At 46.5% G+C, this 21671-nt stretch overlaps 1 protein-coding gene across 6 annotated transcripts in view; it reads right to left on the reverse strand.

Annotated features, from left to right (window-relative positions):
* ACSF3 (acyl-CoA synthetase family member 3) overlaps positions 1-21671 on the reverse strand; it is a 63224-nt gene that overhangs the window by 36671 nt on the left and 4882 nt on the right. For all 6 annotated transcript variants that reach the window (XR_014567911.1, XM_083754557.1, XM_083754555.1 and 3 more), the window contains 4 exons: positions 20781-20936; positions 9726-9880; positions 7464-7609; positions 2249-2361 (listed from right to left, as the gene is read on the reverse strand). Coding sequence is in view for 5 of the 6 variants with exons in the window: in XM_083754555.1 (XP_083610681.1) it covers positions 2249-2361; positions 7464-7609; positions 9726-9880; positions 20781-20936 (570 nt within the window). In the remaining variant the exon portion in view is untranslated. The remainder of the gene's footprint in view (positions 1-2248; positions 2362-7463; positions 7610-9725; positions 9881-20780; positions 20937-21671) is intronic.

The following is a 21671-nucleotide window of genomic DNA, read 5'->3' on the forward strand; positions in this document are numbered from 1 at the left end:
CTATCTCTCTCTCTCTTTCGAGAGGCAGGTTTAATTATGGCTCTCATAAACTGGAGGCAGGAATTACAGAAGCAAACGCTCAAGTAAGTTAGACCACGTCCAAACATTGGAGTTCTAAAGAAAAAACCTCAGGTGGAGGAAGGAAGTGTTCTAAGCAACAACTGGTCATTCATAACATTTTTGAAGGACCACCTTCTACCACATGAGCCCATCCACTATTTAAAATCACCATCTGGGATGCTGCTCCAGGTGTTCCTTCATTCCTCAGGCAGCAACTACGGACTGGACCGTTTCTTTGCAGGTGTCCCAATTATGAGGAAGAGCCAGGGGAAGTGGCAGAGCACCGCTTTTCTGGCATCTCCAGGTAGGGTTGGGGAAGACTCCCTGTTTGAAACACTGTAATGCCACTGCTGGTCAGACTTGATGGTGCTGAACTAGATGGACCCTTCAGAGTCTGACCAGGTCTAAGGCAGCTTCTTCTGATCCAATTTTGAAATTTCCTTTGCAGATATATTTGCCAGGTGCCTGCTTTTCTGTAATGCACCAAACCCCAAACCTGCTATTTTACTTGTGCTTTGGGCAAGCAGTAGTATAGCAATAAGATTTCTCTTGCTATTACCGTATTTTTTGCTCTATAAGACTCACTTTTTCCCTCCTAAAAAGTAAGGGGAAATGTGTGTGCATCTTATGGAGTGAATGCAGGCTGCACAGCTGTCCCAGAAGCCAGAACAGCAAGAAGGATTGCTGCTTTCACTGCGCAGCAATCCCTCTTGCTGTTCTGGCTTCTGAGATTCAGAATATTTTTTTTCTTGTTTTCCTCCTCCAGAAACTAGGTGCGTTTTGTGGCCTGGCGCGTCTTATAGAGCGAAAAATACGGCATAAAGTTGCTGCATTAGTGATAATGCCCTCTTGTGGATGTGGCTGACAGGGGCAAAATGAAAGGGGAGAGAGTACGAATTCCACAACAGGAACTCCAACTTTTTCAAAGAGAAACATTTTCATCACTTTGCATAACTTATTTTGGTTCCAGCCTTTAAAAAGAAAATGCAAAAAAAATAAAATCGATAGGTTTAGGGAGGGGAGCAGCAGCGAAGCGAGGAATGGGCAGCCTGTTAATGTCAGCTAGAATGAGCACTGCTTCTGTCTGGAAATCACCCACAGCACAACCTCTAGCACAAGTGGACCTGGAGAAATGCATGATTGACCAAAGTGCCTTCTTGCAAAAGAGATAAAAGATTAAAATCATTGGCTAAATTTGTAGAAATTTGTTCTGCCATGTATGGCTTTCTTTACTAGAAAAATGTTTATATTTATATTAGATAGATAGATAGCTAGATAGATGAGCATGCCAGGCCAAAGACTAAATAAGTGATTTATGCAACCATTTCTTTCATGGCCAAGCTCCTCTGAGTTAACTTTCCCAGTAGATTCTAGAGTGCTCAGCTGGTCTTCTGAATGTGCTGGCATTTGTCCAGGTTGGGTTGAACCAAGAAACCACATTTTGGAGGTTCACCACTTGAATCAGTATTATAGTAGGAACAGAGGAAGCCGCCTTCTAGCAGAGTACTGTCAGCTCCGACTGGCTGTGGCTCTCTGGGGTTTCAGGCGGATAAACCTTTCCCATCACCTCCTGCTTGACCCACTTTTTAACTGGAGATACCAGGAACTGAAGTGGAGGCTATAATAATAATAATAATAATAATAAATTTTATTTATATCCCGCCCTCCCCAGCCGAAGCCGGGCTCAGGGCGGCTAACAACAATAAAACAGTACAAAAGTACAGCACAAACAACACTCTAAAATCATTCATTATAAAATTGATTCAAATAAAGCCACTGGCAACCATTGTGCCAGAGCTCCACAAAGATTGCCGAGGGAGGGAGTCAGGCTGTGCCCTGGCCAAAGGCCTGGTGGAACAGCTCTGTCTTGCAGGCCCTGCGGAAAGATGTCAAGTCCTGCAGGGCCCTAGTCTCTAGTGACAGAGCGTTCCACCAGATCTGGTGCTCTGGCTTTCAGCTATGGCCCCTTTCCAGTATTCACAACATGCGTTCAGGGGGCCTAGGCCTACTCAGAAACATAAGTTGAGTTTGCCTCTCCACCTAACAAAAAGAAGAAAACACCAACTGCCCCCAAAGTAGCCTCAGTGATACTTCACTCCTCCTGGCAAGGGGACCAAAGCGGACAGGAGAAAATAACCCTTTCCTAACCTCTTTGCCCTTCCTGTCCTCTGCACAAGTTTGTTAATACCTTTGTGCCATTCTCATCGCCTTCAGCATGGATGGTGTAGGCAGGGCCTTCCTTTTGCGAGCTTTCTGAGGCTATGCGCACTTGCACTCCAGGCAGTGGAAGCCCCACCGACCCTAGGGGGGAAAAAAAGAGGAAGCTGAAAGCCGGTGGGTGGAGCAATTGGACAGACACTAAGCCCAGCACCAACCGCTAACAGCAATGGGTCAAAATGTGAGCTATTTAGATCAGGACATTTGCAGAACATTTCCTTGTTCCAGTGGAAATTCATTTTCAGAGTTCTCTCAACTGTGGCTTTCCATAAAAGCTCACACACACACAAAAAAAAACATCCTAAGTGTTTACTATTAAAGAAATATTGAACAGCTTTTGCCCAGTTTGGTTTTTTAATTTGAATCCGATGGCACAGCGTAACTCTCTTGGCACAGAATTTGGGAAGTAGTACAGCAGCACAGCCCTGGGTCCAGGGGCACAGGTCCAGTTACAAAGGGACAGGCAAGCTGAAGAGGGCCCCAAACTGTGCAGAGAAACCGTGCTGGAGCTGGGGAAGTCAAGATGGTAAAGGCACAGCAGCAGGAGAAAGGCCACACTCTTCTCATTTCACCTGGAAGTCATGCAATGCAGAGAAGAGGCAGGATAGCCCTGATGCTGGAGGGGAGTAGTACACCAGCTTGCATCAACACCATGAGGAGGATGCAATGGTGATACAAAAGCCCTGAAATGACAGGGGAGAGCACCAAGCAAGAGGCAGAGGCAGCTAAGGACCAAGGTTACTGCATACTAGCAGTGGCCCAGCAGAATTATTATCATTATTATGCCAACATTGATCAGTTGCCTTATACAAAAGAAAAAGTCTCAAAGCAACTTGATAAGATAAAATGCAACACACAAAAGCAATTTCAAAATCTGAAAAGTTTAAAATGATCAACAACACACCAAAAAAATCAACTTCCCATCCAGTAACATAATAATAAGGACAAGTCCTACCCACCTCACTAAAAAATGACCGCCAGCATAGCAGGCAAAGGCCTGAGTATACCAAAAGGTTTTAGCTTGGTGTCAAAAGACTGGTAGGGATGGTGTCAGGTGTGTCTTCCTAGGGAAAGCATTCTACAGGGGGAGGAGAGGGGACATACTACTGAAAAGGTCTGTTCTGGTGGCTATCCTTTGTACCTCCCTCGAGGGGGGCACACAGAGGGGGGCCCTCTAATGAAGGGTGTGGGCTGGCTCACATGTGGAGAGGCAGTCCTTGAGGTACTGTATTCTGAGTTGCATAGGGCTTTAAATAGGCCTGCCATATTTTTAAAAACCCCAAAATTGTTGAGCAATTTTTCTATTAACTTGCCTAAGATCCAGGACAAAGTGCCACCTTTCAGAAATCCCCCCCGGACGTCCATTCCACCTTTGAAATCCCGGTAATGTCAGGGAAGATCCAGACATATGGCAGCCCTACTTTAAAGGCCCAAACCAGCACTCTGTACTGAGCCCGGAAACTAACTGGTAGAATGTGAGCTCCAACATCCCTATTGGGGTGTCACCAGTTGCATCCAGAGGACTGGAGTGGAGAGTGCTGGCCCAACAGCAGCTTTTTCTGTGGCTGCCTCTGAAGAGAACGACCATTTCAAACTTGCCCTTTGACTAACCTATTGACAATTGGCTTTGAAGCTGCTGCATCAATCAGAAATGAAAGGACTCCAGCCACCCGCACCCAGGACCTGAAGGCACTGCAGTGTTTTGACAGAGATTCCTCCAACACCAATTTACAAAAGATGGAAACAATGGATGGTGCATCTTCCTGAGTGAGCTGTACATGCGTGCCTGATTCACAACCACTGCCTGTGCTCTGAAGACATGACAGCAATTTAATTATTGCAAAGATAGGGAGGTCTCTGTACTCAGACTATGCAACAACCCCCCTCCTGTGCAGAGGAAAACCAACTGCAAGTCTCCCATACTTTAATTCAGTCCCTATATTGCCAAAATAAACCCAATGTATAGATATATTTTAAAAGGAAAAAACTACCCACTGAGAGCTGACTTATCGCACTCTTTCCAGAAAGGGTCTATTTTTTTTCTCCCCTCGCAACCCAAAATGACAAACCTTTGAAAGCAGAGGTCTATAAAAGGCTGGGAAACGCTGACAACGTTAATTATAGCGATACCAGCACGACAGTGCAATTAAAGTCTTCGTGCAAAGACAATGACTCGCGCTCCTCGGGGCCGAGTGACATATAAAAATTAAGTCTGTATGGGTAACAGAGGGTCCAATTCGGCTCCCTGGTGATGCCAGGCAAAGATGGCCAGGGGGTGGGAGTGGAAGAAGAGCAAGGAAGATTCAATCCTATGCAGATGGAGAGATGTTTTGGTTGTTATTGTTTTTTTAAGCAGCCTTGGCCTCTTCTGATTCTTGCCAGGAATCTCACCATATTAACCAGGGGAGAGGTGTATGCTCCTGTCCCCTTTTAGTTTGTGAGCTCCTGGACGTTTGGCAAGCTGCCTGCCAAGCTAAGCATCAGCCCCGGCAACCCAAGACAGGCAGCTGTCAGAGAAGGGAGCAACCCTATTAGCCCTCCACCAGTTCTCCCCCCACCCCTGTTTAAGTTAGTTGTCAGTTCTTCCCTGATAAATTTAATTGGCCCTGCGGTCTGTGTCCTTTGGTATCAGGGGACCTGGATGCTGTTATGTGTGGTGGTGTCCTCGGAGAATTGAAACAGGCCAACGATAAGGCTCTCAGCACTCTCCCTGTCAACAATCTATGGAGTCCCCGCTGTAGGAGCTATTAGCCGCCTCTGATCTAAACCTCCAATTAAAGTGGTGATTAGGCCCAGTGAGGCATTCGCTGGCCATGAATTATTCATCTCCCTTCACAGTAACAACACCGGGGGGATAAGAGAGAGAGAGAGAGGAGGAGAGAGAGAAAGAGTGTGTGCACACTGCAGAAAACAGAAGCATTTTAAACAGGGTTTTAACCATGTACGAGCAAAGCGCTTATCTCCAAATCTCTCATCTCCTCTTCTTTCGGACAGAACCTCTCCTATACTTTTAGATCTCAGCAGAAGTGTCAGGGCTTTACAGATGACAGGACATGGTCCCTGGAGCTAGGGGTGGAGGGTGGAAAGGAGACAACTGGGAGGCAGTGGAGAGGGAGGCTGGGGCGTAAATGCCTCTGCAAATTGCAAAGGCGGCAGGAGGAGAGGGGAAACCCCCCCAATTTTACCAGCACTCTAAAATAAACTTGGGATGAAAAATATATTGCACACATATGTTACATGTGAAAAACTGAGCAGGGGTATGAGTCCTGGCAGCAGAAGACACAGGCAGATCTGCCTGCACACAACAGCTTCCCCTGTCATTCCAACAGAGAAAGCAGATCTGTGGGGAACATTCCTTTGCATGTGCAGAGCTGTACCTGCCTTTGGAATGAATGAGACACCCTGTACACATCTGGGCACCCATTTGCCAGCCAGGTTCCTGAGAGAGGTTATCCAAGGGCACAGGCCACAGGTTTCTTTGAGCGCCGCCTCTATCTGCTCACGCTCCTTCAAACAGAGACTCGCTGGAGCTGTTCTTTTAGTATGGAGTTCAGAAGTCTGGCTTTGCACAGGTTTGCCCCCATGGTGAGGCTCCCTGGGAACTGACTTGGCAATACGTTTTCTCATGCTGCCTGACGACTCCATACCCCGCAGTGCCAGCTGTCCAGTCCTGAAGCTTTTGGTTGTTCTAATTATTCTCTTTTGTCTGTGTTGTGTCAACCTCAGCATCTCGCTCCTTTTTCATCTTTGTCTCTAGGGAGAGTCTTGGCATGCATCCTACTACCGAACACAGCGCTGGAAGAGCGTCATGGCGCTGGAGCACTTTGATCGTGCCACTGCTGCTTAACACCTTAAGCCTGAAAAGCTGCAATCACAGAGCCCAGGATGCTGCCTTTCGCCACCTCCGCTGGGCAGTTCTAAAGAAACCCTGTTCTTTGGGTCTGCTATGACACGGTGGCTGAAAGAGTCTCCAGGGAGCAATATCTGCACACATAAGCTGAAGATGTGTTTGAGGATGAGAGTTTTGCTGGCCTGGGCTGCAGCATTTGAGGTTTTTCAGTTCACAGAAGAGCAGGAGGGAAATTTATAGAAGCATATAAAAATTATACATGGCATGGAGAAAACAGATAGAGAAAAGCTTTTGTCCTTCTCTCATAGCACTAGAACTTGTGGACATCCAATGAAGCTGAATTTTCTGGGAAAACCAAAGAGCTCAGCACATAGTTAAACTATGGAATGCACTCTCAAATGAGGCAGTGATGGCTACCAAATTTGTCTTTTAAAGCCGTCTGACAAATTCATGAAAGCTGCCAATGGATACTAGCCATGACGGCTACGCTCTGCCTCCATGGTGAAGGCAGTATGCTTCTGAATACCACTTGCTGAAACCACTGCCCTGGGGAGTGCTGCTGAGCTTGGGTCCCACTTGTGGGTCATTAGCCAGATCAGCAGGGCTCTTCTTATGTCTAAAGGAGCAACAGAGTTCTGCTCCAGCTGGGAATAAGCAATATAACAGGCCAGGCCAGCCTTCCCCAACCTGGTGGTCCACTAGTGCTTTTGACAGCTCCCATCAGAACCAGCCAGATCAGTTGTGATGGCAGGGGTTGATGGAGTTGTACTCCAAGACAGCTGGCGGGACACCAGGTTGTGGGAGAGAGGCTGGGCTATCCTATAAGTTTGTGGCCTCCACACCATCTAAACTGGGCCTCCAGAAGTAAATAAAATAGATCGATAGATAGACAGATAGACTCTGATGAAGACAGCTGAATGAGCACCTGGGAGGTCATACCTCTGCCTCAAAATCACAGTGTGGCCTTGGAGAAGTCGCTTAGTCTCAGTCTCTTGCCTGTTCATCTACTGGAAGGATGGGACACCTACGGTCCTCTAATGTTGTTGAACTCCAACTCCTGTTGGCTCCAGACAACACAGCTCATATGTCAGGGATTATGTGAGCTGGAGTCCAACAACATCAGGTGAGCCACAGGCTTTCCCAGTCCTGATATATACACATTTAAACAGCAGTAGCAGCCTTATTTGTGGATTTAAAGGGACGAGGGTTTACTTGCCAAAACAGACCCTTAGTACAGTCCTGATCTGAAATCACCTCCCCCTTTTTCTCCAAACATACAGCACCTAAAGCACTTTAATCATCGTAGGACAGCTTGCAGCCCTCGTTAGATTCTTACCTGGGATACGAGGGCCATGGAGTGGGTTTGAAAGCGCCATCCCAACCTCCGTCATCCCATATCTCTCCAACAGCGTGTGCCCAGTGATGCTCTTCCACCTCTCCAGGATAGGGACTGGGAGGGCTGCAGACCCTGACACCATCAGTCTGCAAGGAGGGATGCCAGCGAGAGTTAAGTTGCTTAACAACTGCAGAGCAGGATTATTGCCACAGCCATTCAATATCTATTTAGAACCAAGGGCAGGGGCCTGCAGGATTCTGCTTTCAGCAGCACTACCTAGAAAAGGGGAACTCCGCATCATGCTACCACTCCCTTACACCTTAGGATGGATTCATACAGGATGGACGTGTCTGGGTGGGTAACCGAGTAGGATATTAACTGGGGGTGGTGAGAAAAAAACAATAGAAGATGACTTTGGTAGAGATAATGAATGGGGGTAATTGAAAAGGAATTGAATTGATTTGGAGCACGATCTGTTGGGAAATTAAGTTGGGGTAAATGAATGGAAGAGAAACTGATCTGGAGTGATCTGTGGTGGGCTGCAGGTTAATTGAAGAATTGATCTGCGGTGATCTGGATGGGAAATCAGTTGGTATTAACATTTTAAATGTGAATCTCGACCTACAGTTTAGAATATCCATGTTTGCCTCTTTGGGCCCTTTCCCCCAAACTTCTGCATAACTAAGTAATGGACCTGGTTTCCTGCAAATGCAATACAGGTTGCAAGAAGTGCTGGTCCCCCGTGAGCACAGGAACAGCCTCTGGACAAAATGTAACCGAGAAAAAACACCTACAGGAGACAGCCACCAGGAAAGCAAAACGTACTGGACAGGCTACTCTCTAGGGCCAGTCTTGCCCCGGAGCAAGACGTTCCCTGGCAATCACCCCACAAGCAGAGAAGAAAACAGGGCGGCATTTGCTGCTGCAAAGTGGTGACAGCACGATGAGGGTTGGGCACCTGCCAGAACAGAAAAAGTGCTTTGCATCTACATCTTGGAACCCAAACCGAGAGCAGAGACATGACAGATGGTTTTTAACAAGATAGTAGGAGGTTAGCCTGGAGAATAAGCTGGATCCCTGGCTCTTGTCTCTCGGAGGGCAAGCTGTACGGAATCATAGGCTCAGTGTCACCAGATTGGAAGGCGACCATGTAGCTCAACATCCGCCCCAGAAGCAGAATATCCTGTCCATGAAGTATCCCCTGCCAGGTGCCTGGTTCAGCCTCCTTCCAAAAGAAGGAAATCATCTGTGGTGGGCAGTTTAATTCACTGCACAACTGCAAACCTCCTTGGAGAGCTTCAGAGTGGGGGCCAAAAGAAGTGCCCATCTAGGAAATCAGATTCTGCAATCTGCACAGCAGCTCCATGGGTCCCTGGACTACCCTTTCCCACAGCTCTCAGAAAGGGCCTGGCAGGGGCCATGGAAGAATTTTAATTAGTTCACATTTAAAGGCAAGTCTACCTAATACACCCTTTCCTAAACAATATGTGAGAACTGAAACATTTGCATTTTTCCGCATTTTGCAATGCAGTTCTCCAGCCATGTAATGTGTACAAAAGTCTATATACTGGGGTAAAGTGTCGTTAGAACCCCCCATATATTAGTGAAAACTGCATTATTTTGGGAAAACAGCACTGCAAAGATGTGCATTGCATAGAAATGTGTGCATTATGAGAAATTCTTACTAAAAAGCTGATGAATGTTCATGATGATGCATTTTTTTTTAAAAAATCACAAACTGAAAAAGAGATGTGGAGAACTGAATTTAAGATTGGAAAAAAATGAGGAGAAGAAAGGAGTTTGCTAATTGGCACGTCTCCCTCCCATGATTTCACCCTCTTTTCCAACTTGAAGTCAAGGTGATCTGCCTGCTGTTGGAACTGATCCCTTGCCCATGATGTGGACATCACCCACTCTCCAGCAAAGGTAGTGTGCTTTTGCTAAACTGAAGGAACGGCCTACATGCTTAATTCAAGGCAGAACCCCATCAGCGTCAGATCTGGGTTTTGAGCATGTGTTGAGGTGGATTGTCCTCTGTGCATTCAGAGGGGCTGGAGGTGACCTTAAGCACATGCAGAGAGCCTTCCTTTCAACTGCAACAAACCAGTACCAGCCTCTCAATACAGAATAAATTAGCCCATTTCTGGGATAGGATGGGTACCTATGAAGGGATAAAAAGTTACCATTATGCAACTAAATTCAAGTCAGGGGAAGAGGGAGAGGAACCATGGCTGTGGCTTTGGCTCAGGTAGGACCACCTACCTGATATTTTCCCGGCAGACAGCATGAATGAAATCCTGGACGTGAGGCTGTCGGAAATGCTTGTCATAATGCTCCATCAGCTTGGCATAAATGGTGGGCACTGCCATGAATACATTCACCCGGGGAGCTTGGGGTTTCAGAAATGCCTCCCAGACCTGGAACAAGGACACAGAAAAGCCACTTGTCAAGGCAACCCAACAAAGCTAAACAAGGCTTCCTGCAAGGGTCTCTCTGTTTCCTTTATCCCGGTTGAATGTGTGGGAATCCTGCCCCAAGTCATTTGGAGCTTTCAAGGTTGAAACTGGCATATAGTTGTGTGTGTGTGTTTGTTACTATTGTTTCTGTTATGGTGATTTTCACTTTTTAATGGTTGGAAGAGAATCTATTTTTAAAAATAAATAAATAAATAAATTGGCATTTTGAATTGGGTCTGGAAATGCAATGGAAGCCAGGGCACATGCTCAGCACTGGCACCATGGGGTATCAGCCTGTTAGGAAAGCTGAGAAGAGGACTCAAAAGGACCAGGCAGAAGCAGAGTGAGTTGCACTGAGAGCAGAACCTGATCAGCCATACCTAGGCTCTTTCGGGATCAAACTCAGAGAATTACAAATAGCCACTTCACATCCAAAAAGGGTTAGAGAAACATCTTGCTCACCCACAGTGCCCCACAACAGGCACAAAGTGGGTCAGACTCCCACATCTGGCTAAGCTGATTCTGGGGTCTTTGGGCTTGACTGAGCAGCCAGCCTCGAGAGCATCGGGAGACCAAGTCGTGAAATGAATATTTAACCTTGGCTAGTGTGCCCCCAGTGCTGTTGCTCGTCTCCCTCAGTGCTGCCAAGCAAGAGGGAGAAACCCCATAAATAAATAACGAGACGGCCCTTGCCTGTTCTGTTATGGTAACCTTCCTCCTCCTCCCCTTCTTCCCGGCTCCTGCCCCATTGCTGACAAATGTATTCTCTAACAATTCATGACACCATGGTGCTTCCCCCCCCCCCCGCCAGCTCAGCATGCTCAGGCACAAAGAGGTGCATGCAACAGGGAAGGAAGGCATGATATGACTGAAGGTGATCAAGCCACTTTCTTTCCTAAACCAAGCTCCCTTCTTCTGATGCCAGCTCTGTCCATCAGCTCTTTGAGCCACAGAAATGCCTTCTGGTACATCCAAGACAAGGGACAAGGGTTTACCTGCCAAAACAGACCCTTAGTACAGTCCTGATCTGAAAGCACCTCCCCCTTTTTCTCCAAGCATACAGCACCTAAAGCACTTTAATCATCGTAGGACAGCTTGCAGCCCTCGCTAGATTCTTACCTGGGATACGAGGGCCACGGAGAGGGTTTGAAAGCACCATCCCAACCTCCGTCATCCCATATCTCAGAAATGACTTCTAGTACATCCAAGAAAGATGACTCTCATATCTAGAGGGTGCTCTGAACAAAAGAAGAGTCTTCTGGGTCAGGTCAACGGCCCATCTAGTCCATCACCCTGTTCTCACAGGGGCCAGCCATATGCTTACGGTAAGTCTGAAAGCAGGACCCCAGCGCTACAGCTCTCTTCCGACTTGTGGCTCCCAGCAATTGGCATTCAGAGGCATCTGTGGAGGGAGACCTTCCTTACGATGCCTGGAAGGAAGTGGCCATGAAGAAACTAGCTGCGGGTCCACGAGGCTCGCCACCCCTTCTGAGAACCACAGGGGTTCTGGAAGTTGAACCCGTTCCAGCAGTCTGTTTGACTTCCAAAAGGTCAAAAACCAAAGCACGGCTTCTGATTGGCTGCCGAAGCTATATTGGAATCCCACTGTTGGCCCTAATTTTCCAATGTGGGCAACCCTAGAATATATGTACATAGCACCTTTGGTTGGTTGAACAATATGAGGATCAAAATATATGAAATCCCAGGTGACTCTGGAAACAATTAAATCACTTAGAAAAATGGAATATATTGATTAATAAAAACAAATTTGATCCATTTTCACATGCTAAACTTACTTTGTGGGGAAACCCCATAGTAAGAATTGCAAAAAAGATTGTGATATGAAAAAATTGGATGGAAGAAGAGTAGAAGAAGAGTTTGGATTTGATATCCCGCCTTTCACTCCCTTTAAGGAGTCTCAAAGCGGCTAACATTCTCCTTTCCCTTCCTCCCCACAACAAACACTCTGTGAGGTGAGTGGGGCTGAGAGACTTCAAATAAGTGTGACTGGCCCAAGGTCACCCAGCAGCTGCATGTGGAGGAGCGGAGACGCGAACCCGGTTTCCCAGATAATGAGATTACCGCTCTTAACCACTACACCATACTGGCTCGCAGTTGTATCGACACTGGACCAACTGATAGCTGGGGAAGATGAATTTTATGCTTTTGCTACTTTAAGACAAAAAATTCATCTATCAGATGCAGCCCAATGGCAATATCTTCAATTACAACATCTACAAGTGTGTTTGGGCTGCCAGCTCTTTCAGCTTCCGAGATACCTGAGATATTGGAGCAATTGGACAACTCAATTCAAAAATAAAAAGCCAGCAAATTACTTTCTATAGATATCTATTAACAATACACAAGTTCAATATGCAGACTGCAAGAGATGATTGGAATAAAGAGTTGGAACTTTCATTATTACCCAGACAGTGGGAAAATGTATTAGCTTCAATACCTAAGGTGTCATTAGATTTAAAATTAAGACTAATACAACAGAAAATAATATTCAGAGTTTATTGGACTCCTTTACGGTTGTATAAAAAAGGGTTAGCTAAGAAAGCTCAGTGTTGGAGATGTGGCTTAGACAATGCCTCTCTGAAACACATAGTTGTACAGTGTTCATTACTTAACAAGTTTTGGGAGAAAGTGATGGACTGTGTAACTATGACTGTGCAGAAAACGTTAAACCTTTCATCAGAGAATATTTTATTGAACTATACCCCTGCAGTATGGAAATTATCAACAGGAAAACAGAAATAGATTTCCCGTGCCCTAATGGTGGCCAAGAGATTGAAATTGAGGAATTGGAAAAATAAAGATATGATACCCTTCAATCAATGGACTGACGATATGACATCACTAGCAATTTATGAACGGACTGATTACAGGTGCAGACTCTGTATAGATAAATACTGTAACATTTGGAATGAGTTTATACTAAATGTAGTAGGCTATTAACATTTACATAAGCACTAGGACAATAACACTATAACAATTTATACATGAATTTATGGGAATATCGTATATTGCTTTTTGTGTGTGCATATTTTCACTTTTATACATATCATTTTTGTTGTTTTCCTTCCTTCTAACTTTCCCTTCTTTTTTTCTGTATCACTTTATTTCTTTTAACTGAAATCACCTTAATAAAATATAAATTTTTTTTTAAAGGATTTGATTCCTGATACAAACACACAAAGGTGCACAATAGCACAAGTTAATACAGAAATTCCTGAGAAATATATCATGGTTTCCATTCAATTTCTTCTCTCATGCTCTCTCATCTAAACAGTCCCCCCCCCCCAGCTTTCCCTCTGGAGTGTTTCTAATTCTCAAATCAGATTTCCAATTAAATAAAAACAAAAACCAAAGATGGAACCCCAACCTCCCTGCCCTAAACAGATAACTGTATCTATATGCAATCCACAAGGGCCTCTTTGGTGAACCAAATGCAAATTGGCGTATCAATTCATGTTGTTACCCAGAAAAGGGAAAAGGGGCCTTTTCACAAGTAACAATCTTCTAATGCATGTTAAATCATCCCTTTACTTTTCTTTTGATCTCCAAGGCAGCTTTGTGTTTCCGTCTTGACTGACAGGCTGGTTACATCGCCTGCAAAGAAAGAAATAAAATGCTGCCAGGCTTCTCTCCATACCCCAACTCACCCCCAGCTTCTCTAAAGCTTTCAGTCTGATACAGATAGCTGAGCATCTTCGTGACAAAATATGTCCAACTGAATAGTGCTACTTGGTGGTGTTCTGCTTTGTGGGATAAAAAACTTGTGCAGAGACTTGCTTTTTGAACTTGGTTCCCTTGAGCAAGGATGGGGGGAGAAATCTGATTCAGTTCACATCTAAAATTCCACATTTTATCCTTTGAAATTTGCACTTTTCCAAATTCTGCAATGGAGCTCTCCACCCAAGTAATGTGTATAAAAGTGCACACGGCAGAGTAAAGTTTGTGTAGAAATGCATATATTGGTGAAAATAACACACACAGATTCAGTAGGGGAAACTGCTTTGCAAAAATGTGTATATTGGGAAAAATTGCACGTAACGTGTTCAGATGGAGAAAAAAAACTTGCCCCAAACTGAATTTCATGACCAATGTAGAAATGTGAAGAACTGAACTTAAAATTGAGAAACAAGTAACTAAAACTGACATATTTGCCCATCCCTACCCTTGAGTCACCTAATGCTGTCTTTATCCCACTGTTATAAAAGGTAAAAGGTAAAGGTACCCCTGCCCATACGGGCCAGTCTTGCCAGACTCTAGGGTTGTACGCTCATCTCACTCTATAGGCCGGGAGCCAGCGCTGTCCGCAGACACTTCCGGGTCACGTGGCCAGCGTGACAAGCTGCATCTGGCGAGCCAGCGCAGCACACGGAAAGCCGTTTACCTTCCCGCTGGTAAGTGGTCCCTATTTATCTACTTGCACCCAGAGGTGCTTTCGAACTGCTAGGTTGGCAGGCGCTGGGACTGAACGACGGGAGCGCACCCCGCCGCGGGGATTTGAACCGCCGACCATGCGATCGGCAAGTCCTAGGCGCTGAGGTTTTACCCACAGCACCACCTGCGTCCCACTGTTATAAAGGTAAAGGTAAAGGTACCCCTGCCCGTACGGGCCAGTCTTGACAGACTCTGGGGTTGTGCGCCCATCTCACTCAAGAGGCCAGGGGCCAGCGCTGTCCGGAGACACTTCCGGGTCACATGGCCAGCGTGACATCGCTGCTCTGGCGAGCCAGAGCCGCACACGGAAACGCCGTTTACCTTCCCGCTGGTGAGCGGTCCCTATTTATCTACTTGCACCCGGAGGTGCTTTCGAACTGCTAGGTTGGCAGGCGCTGGGACCGAGCAGCGGGAGCGCACCCCGCCACAGGGATTCGAACCGCCGACCTTTCGATCGGCAAGTCCTAGGCGCTGAGGCTTTAACCCACAGCGCCACCTGCGTCCCTTCCCACTGTTATACAAACACTTTATTGCCATTCTCTGCTAATGGATTTTGGTGGGGAGAGATGCCTCAAGAATCCAGCTTTAAAGTTGGATTTGGCATTTGGCCCTTCTAACCCCAATGTATAGTTAACTTATGGAACTCACTGCAACATGGCGTTAGGACAGCAGTTAACCCCAAATGGTTTTAAAAGGGTTCAGATAAGGGGTGAGTAAACCTGTTGCCCTCTAGGCATTGTTGGACTTTCATATACCTACCCAAGACAACACAGCAAATGGCCAGAGAGCATTGTAGTTGGAGTCCAACATCTGGAGGGTTGCAGGTTCCCAATCTCTGGTTTTAGTGAATACATGGAGAGCAAAGTTCACTTTAATTCAGATATGGGGGACCTGTGGATGTTTTTCTTCTGTAACTCCCATAATCACTGACGATTGGCTATGCTGGCTGGGGCTGATGGGAGTTGTAGTCCAGTGTTATCTGGAGGGCCAGATGTTCCCCATCTCTCTCTTGTCATAACAGCTAAACACACAGCTGCTGGGCTCAGAGGCAAGTGCCCTGGCTCCCGCCTAACACACGCAGACAGAGGCTCTTACTTGTAAGTAAAGGTAAAGGTACCCCTGACTGTTAGCTCCAGTCACGGACGACTATGGGGTTGCAAGCTCATCTTGCTCTATAGGCCGAGGGAGCCAGCATTTGTCCGCAGACAGCTTCCAAGTCATGTGGCCAGCATGACTAAGCCACTTCTGGTGAACCAAAACAGCGCACGGAAACACCGTTTACCTTCCCGCTGGAGCGGTACCTATTTATCTACTTGCACGTGACGCACTTTCGAACTGCTAGGTGGGCAGGAGCTGGGACCGAACAACAGGAGCTCACCCCATTGCAAGGATTCGAACTGCTGACCTTCCAATCGGCAAGCCCTAGGCTCAGTGGTTTAGACCACAGCGCCACCCGCATCTAAGTAAGAGATCTTTATTCAGGAAAGTAACGGTACAAGCTCAGCAGCAGATACAGGTTCCAGGAGTCACGATTCAGGATTTCAGGATCAGGAAAAGGAAAAGGAGTTCCGAAACGGATGGGGGTAACACAGATATCCCAACAAGTTTCCCCATCCCTCCCACTAAGCTTTTAAAGATGAGGCATGGCATGCTCACTCGCGATACTCTCTTGCCTTGTGGGAATATGAGATTGCTCCATTGAGGTGGGTGGCTCTGCTCCCATCCACAAAGGCATTGCTAAGTTCTAGGTGACAAGACTGCACCTGTCTGCTCAGTCACTGCCAACTTCTGTTCATACTCCCCCCACCTGGTTGATCAAATCCCGACATGCTGCTACTGTATACCAGGTACAAATGACAGGGCAGGGATACCACCCTGCAATGGCTGGCTTGGGAGCTTCCTGCAGGAATCTACCTGGCTGCTGTTGTGAAGGCAGAATGCTGAGATAGGTGGACCAAGGATCTGGTGCAACCTAGCAATTCTTTCACCACCCCTGCCCATTGAGTCTCCACTGACTCCTCGGCTAAGGCAAGAGGTTTTCAGCACAGAGGGGGAAGGAAAAACCTCCTTCTTCCAAAAGCGGCCTGAGCTCTTGCTGTTTGTGATACCCTCCAACTGTTTGTGTGCTCTGCATGATTCTGCTTTAATCACTTATTCATCTGCAGGCTCTGCTGTTCCCTGAGCATCCCAGGCTACAGCTTTTAAACCCTCGCTACGCTGCGGGCATGCTGAAAGGAGCAAACACTTTCCCCAGGACCCAGGAATCTAACAAAATATGACAGGCTCCAGTTTCCTTTCTTCTTCTTCTTCTCATCATCTCCCTCCCTCCTGCCTCTCCCTTCTCCCCCCTCACACTTCAAAAGGCATTACTCTGCAACAGATGCTGAGGACAAATGGCAGATCTGGCAAGAAGGAAAAAAAGATACAACTTTTTCTTTCACCCGTTCCCCAACCTGAGGATTGTGAAAAAGGATCCAGTATAAACTGTTCAATGGTGATGTGCCCCTTCTATGCTCTTGCCAGTGTCCCCTTTCAGATGGGGTAGGGGGGTGGAGGGTAGAGAATGAGATTTAAAGAAAGTGAAGGGATGAAACCACCAACAACTTTCTCCAGGAAATATAGGATTGGGAAACCCCCTCCTTAATAAAAGAGGCCTGTTTCCTAGAGCCAGGGTTTTTGCCCCAGACATATGCCATGAAATATGCCCTGGAATTCCATTTACCCATTATCCAGTCCATACAGCTGGTGAATTCGAAACCCAAACTGGTCCTTCCTCAGCCATAGAGGACAGACAGGAGCTAAGTAATTTGCACACCTGGTTCCCTGTAGTGACTGGAGGGCAGTCCCTGGGGGTGGGGAGAGCACGTGAAGGATGGTAGGGATTGCCGCCTTTCCCACAGGCATATCCCACCATTGTACCAAGGTTCCTGCAAGGCCAGGAATAAGGGACTCGGGAGGTGAGATTCAGGAACAGGAACTGGAGCACCCAAAGGAAGCTGTTAGAACAAGTACAGAAAGGAAGAGGCAAGCCCCAACCAGCCGGCCGGCAGTGTTCACACCCGGAGGGTCCAATCCCAGGAGGAGGACCCCTCCAGTCTGGTGTTTTACCACAGGTGTATTCTGCAACATATTATTGACACAATAATAATGCATTAGCACCAGATTTATTCTGTTGGAGGAAGTAAACCTCTGGATACCAGGTGCAGAGATCACTGTTGTGCTCAGGTCCTGCTTGCTGGCTTCCCATAGGCATCTGGCTGGCCACTGCAAGAAGAAGATGCTGAATTTGAAAGGCTCCAGCAGCCTCTTCTTATGTTCCGATGTACTTCCTTGGAAGCTTTCAAGAGGAGCCTGAATGATCATATTGTGAAGGTTCCCCATATACAAGATATCCTGCTTTCCAGGGTCCCTTCTGGCTTTGCAGTTTGTCGCTGTTGCTGCTTCTATTTGACTTCAAATAAACTTTTGCTTAGAAGAGATGTGCAGCACCCCAGCCGGAGGAGATTTTGAGCATTTCTGATATTCTGCTCACAAGGGCATAGCTCCACTGGGATCCCACCAAACACTAATGCCAAATTCTCTGAAAGAAGAGGAGGAAAGCAGCCACTACAAGCGTCTCTTGGGGTGTTCTCGCTGTTTCCCTTGGATGCACAGACTGGCCACAGGGAAAGATGCTACAATGACTTGTGACCTAAGGGCACCACTGCGCTGACCCTGCGAGGAGCCTATTGTCACAAAGACCAACCGAACCAGGCTGCCACATGTACGTGTAACTGTAAAGGCACGTCGTGAATTAAGTAATCTAATAAACACTGTAATAATAAAGTATTTATTGCGCATAATGAAGTGTTAGTGATTAGAAAGGTTGGGCACACTGCTGTGGTTTCTCCTGAACCCTTGCCAGTATTACTCAAAGCTGATTCTGGAGGCAGCAGTAGCTTTGGAGGAAAGGTTCCCGGCTTTGTTTTGATCGGCGTGTCGAGTGTTTGAGCTGCCATTCGGGTTTCTTTATATCACCCTGTAATTGACTGCTCTCTCGAGGTGCAAAGAAACAGAAATACAAAAGGCGGAAGGAAAAGCTCAGGCTCCTTCTGCGAAATCCGCCGCTGAAACTGTGCTGCTTTCCCGAGAGCCGATTTCGGTAGCAAAAGGGCACTTTGTAAACAGCTGGTGAAAATAGACTGGAACTCAAAGTCGGCTTGTGTTAAACTCCACAAGAAAGCCCGATTTACCCTCCTGCACCTCCTTTGTCATGTCAATCAAACCACTTTCCTGCTCCCTCGGGAGGCGCTCACAAAAAGGATAGAGAAACAGGGGGGAAAGTAAACAAAAATAAAAAGGCACATAAAGTCCTCCCAAGGCCTTTACTGCACTAGAGAGCTTGTGGAAGAGAACAGGCCAGGCAGCTGGTCCCTGGCCAGCCATTCTTGGGCCAAGGCAGGGCAAGTGAGGGCATTGCTTAACCATCTCGAGTTGGTGCCCTCTCTTGCCCTTGCTTGTCAGACTCCACTGAGCTCTCCGGTCAGCACACATCAGTTTGGACTCCCTCTCCCCACCCACCAGAACACAGGCTGCAACATGCAGAGGTTGGGAAGGAGATGCAGAAAAACTCAAGTGTGTAAGGGAATGAACCTAAGTTAGTCATGTCCATTAACTTCAATGGGTCTATTCTGCGCAGGCCTATGGCTGAATGGCACCCAATGTTCTCCTTGGACCCCTGCCCACACATACCTGTTCTAGAACAAGTGTCTGTGCAATATACTGCAGGCAGGCAGCATTTGCTAAAACTGTTTTGCATTGAAATTTTCACTGTTCCTAGAAGCACCTGGATTCGTACCTGACAGACAGATCGTTTTAAGAAAACAACCCCTTTTCCCTCCTAAATAATCCAAGCAGGTTTGGCTCCTTGGTGTAAATGCCGTTGCCAAATGCTCAGGCCTCTTCATCTCCTTCAGTACCATCTCACATCACAAGCGCTGATGAAGGGGCTGCTGCCGTGCTTTTCATCTGCTCCACTGTGGCGCTGTCTCCAGGGATGGAGAGTGCACATCAAAGCTGTCTCCTCTTGCGGAGCCATGATCTCAACATCTGGCACAGAGTTTCCATCATCACAGCAATGGGTGACAAAGGGACACCCGTCTCTGGGTGCGAGAGAGGCCAACCAGTACAGGGTGTACTTCCTGTTAATGCCCCCCCCCCACATCGCCACAAGGCACTGAACTGGCTAGAAAGAGCACATGGTGGGACTCACTTCTTCCCCGGAAAATTGTCAAAAGCATGGGGAAGGTCATGCCGGCAGATCAGCCAGACTTGTTTCTCTCTCTCTCTCTGAGAAATATACATTTCTAGTGTATATTTCTTTCATAATGTTTATTAATCCTGTTCATAGCTTTGGGGAGCCTTTGGGCCCCAAAGCAGTAGATAAATAAACTATACCATACCATACCGTTAAAAGAACAACTACCCTTTGAGGAATTGCTGCAATATCTGCACTTCCAGCCAGAGGGAAGCAAAACACAGGCACAGAAGTGATGCTAGCTGAACCTCCTTGCTCCTGAGCTGGCAAGGGCAGTTTGACTTTGCAGCCCTTTATTCTTTTGAAATTCCAAGGGCGTCTCCATTTTGCTAAATCTCTCCCCTATTTGCTTATTTATTTATTGGCTTGTATACCACACAGTGTGAAAAAGCATGTTGGCAGTGAATGTAACACATCCATAAAGCACCATTTTTTTAAAAAAAACTTTATCAACATCTGGACAGTGATACACAATAACTGATGCCAGAGCTGCACATCAGAAAAGGGTTGTGTAAACAGAACGGTCTCGGGCAGGTGTTGAAAACCAAGCACTGCTGGTGCTCGCTTGATAGTAGCAGGCAAGAAGATCCACAACTGAGGCACAGATGCACTACATATCCTCTGTATCTTAAAGAAGCCAGGCATATATCATGGGCCACCCTTAGCTGTGCCATTCCAGTCAAATGTAATAATTGGGCTGGTATATGTGAGGCAAGGCTAAGCTATCAGGAGCAAAGAAAAAGATCTACTGCTTAGTCTTAGCATGGATGAATGAATCAACATTTGCCAATCTGTGCACCTTTGAGGTCACATGACACAAAAGATACTGGACCACTAAGACTTTCTTTAGCCTCCCACAAAATTCTTATATTTATAATTCATTGCACACTTCCAGTCTAAAAGAAAAGATCCCATTCTTGTTTATTTTAATTTACAAAGGCTTCCCGTTTTGCTCATCTGGAAGAGATTGTTACCTGCTGTGAGAGCCTATTTACAGCGAGCCTCCCCCCACCCACCCCAACCTCCCTCTAATATGCAGTCTCCTGCCGCACTTCATCTGAAAGGTTAGCAGACAAGTGGCAGCCCCCCGCCCAGCAACCCTGGCAAACTTACCGCCTTTGCGCTGAACTCAGGAAGCATGATGCATGTTGCGCCAACCCAGAGGGGACATAGCAGCTTGTTGACCACCCCGTGGACATGATGCAAAGGCAGAACATGGAGAATAATGTCATCCTTTGTCCACTCCCATTTGTTAACCAGCCCAGTTATCTGCAAGGATATTTAAACAAACAAGCAAGCAGCATTAGGAGTAGAGGCTACAAACAAGCATGCACACCATTTGTTTCAAAAGTGAGGGCCCCAGAGCTTAAACTACTGTCAGTGGGAGACATAAAAAAAAAAAGAGGAAACCTTTAAGGTGTGTTAGAAATACAGTTTATCCAGCCCGACACGTTTAGAGGGCATCTACAGCATCTCCTTCTGCATCAACCTGCTACCTCTTTGCCATCCCCTCTGAACAGAGCTTTAGACTAAAAATTGGCAGGATTTAAACTGCAGCCGGTGTGTCTGCTTTGAGCCCTGTTCTACAGCAGGTCTTTGTTCAGGTCATTGTCAGGAGGGCCAACAGCCCATTTTACCATGAGCCACAGAAAAAGCAGGCATGTGATTGGTGATTTTTTAAAAAAACCTGTTAGAATTTAGTTGCTATTGTTTTTGGTATTATTATTACTGCAGAGAAAGAAAAGAAATGTTTTTCTTAACCATCATCTGTAAACAACAGAAACCCACAGACTGTGGAGCATGTATGGAAAAAAGAGCTCCAAGCTCTTTGATTTGCTCAAGCCACAAGGTCTGTGTGTTTCTGCCTCCCTAAAGGTACCTTTTTTTCCACTGCAGGCAGAGACCTTGTGCTGCCACGGCAGTCAGCAAGACTCCAAACTTCTAACTTTTTTTTTTTTGCTCAGGGAGCTAATGGATTTTTTCTGCCTTGGGGATACACAGCTA

This window comes from Podarcis gaigeae (assembly GCF_964106915.1).
Source record: "Podarcis gaigeae genome assembly, chromosome: 8".
Lineage (NCBI taxonomy): Eukaryota > Metazoa > Chordata > Lepidosauria > Squamata > Lacertidae > Podarcis > Podarcis gaigeae.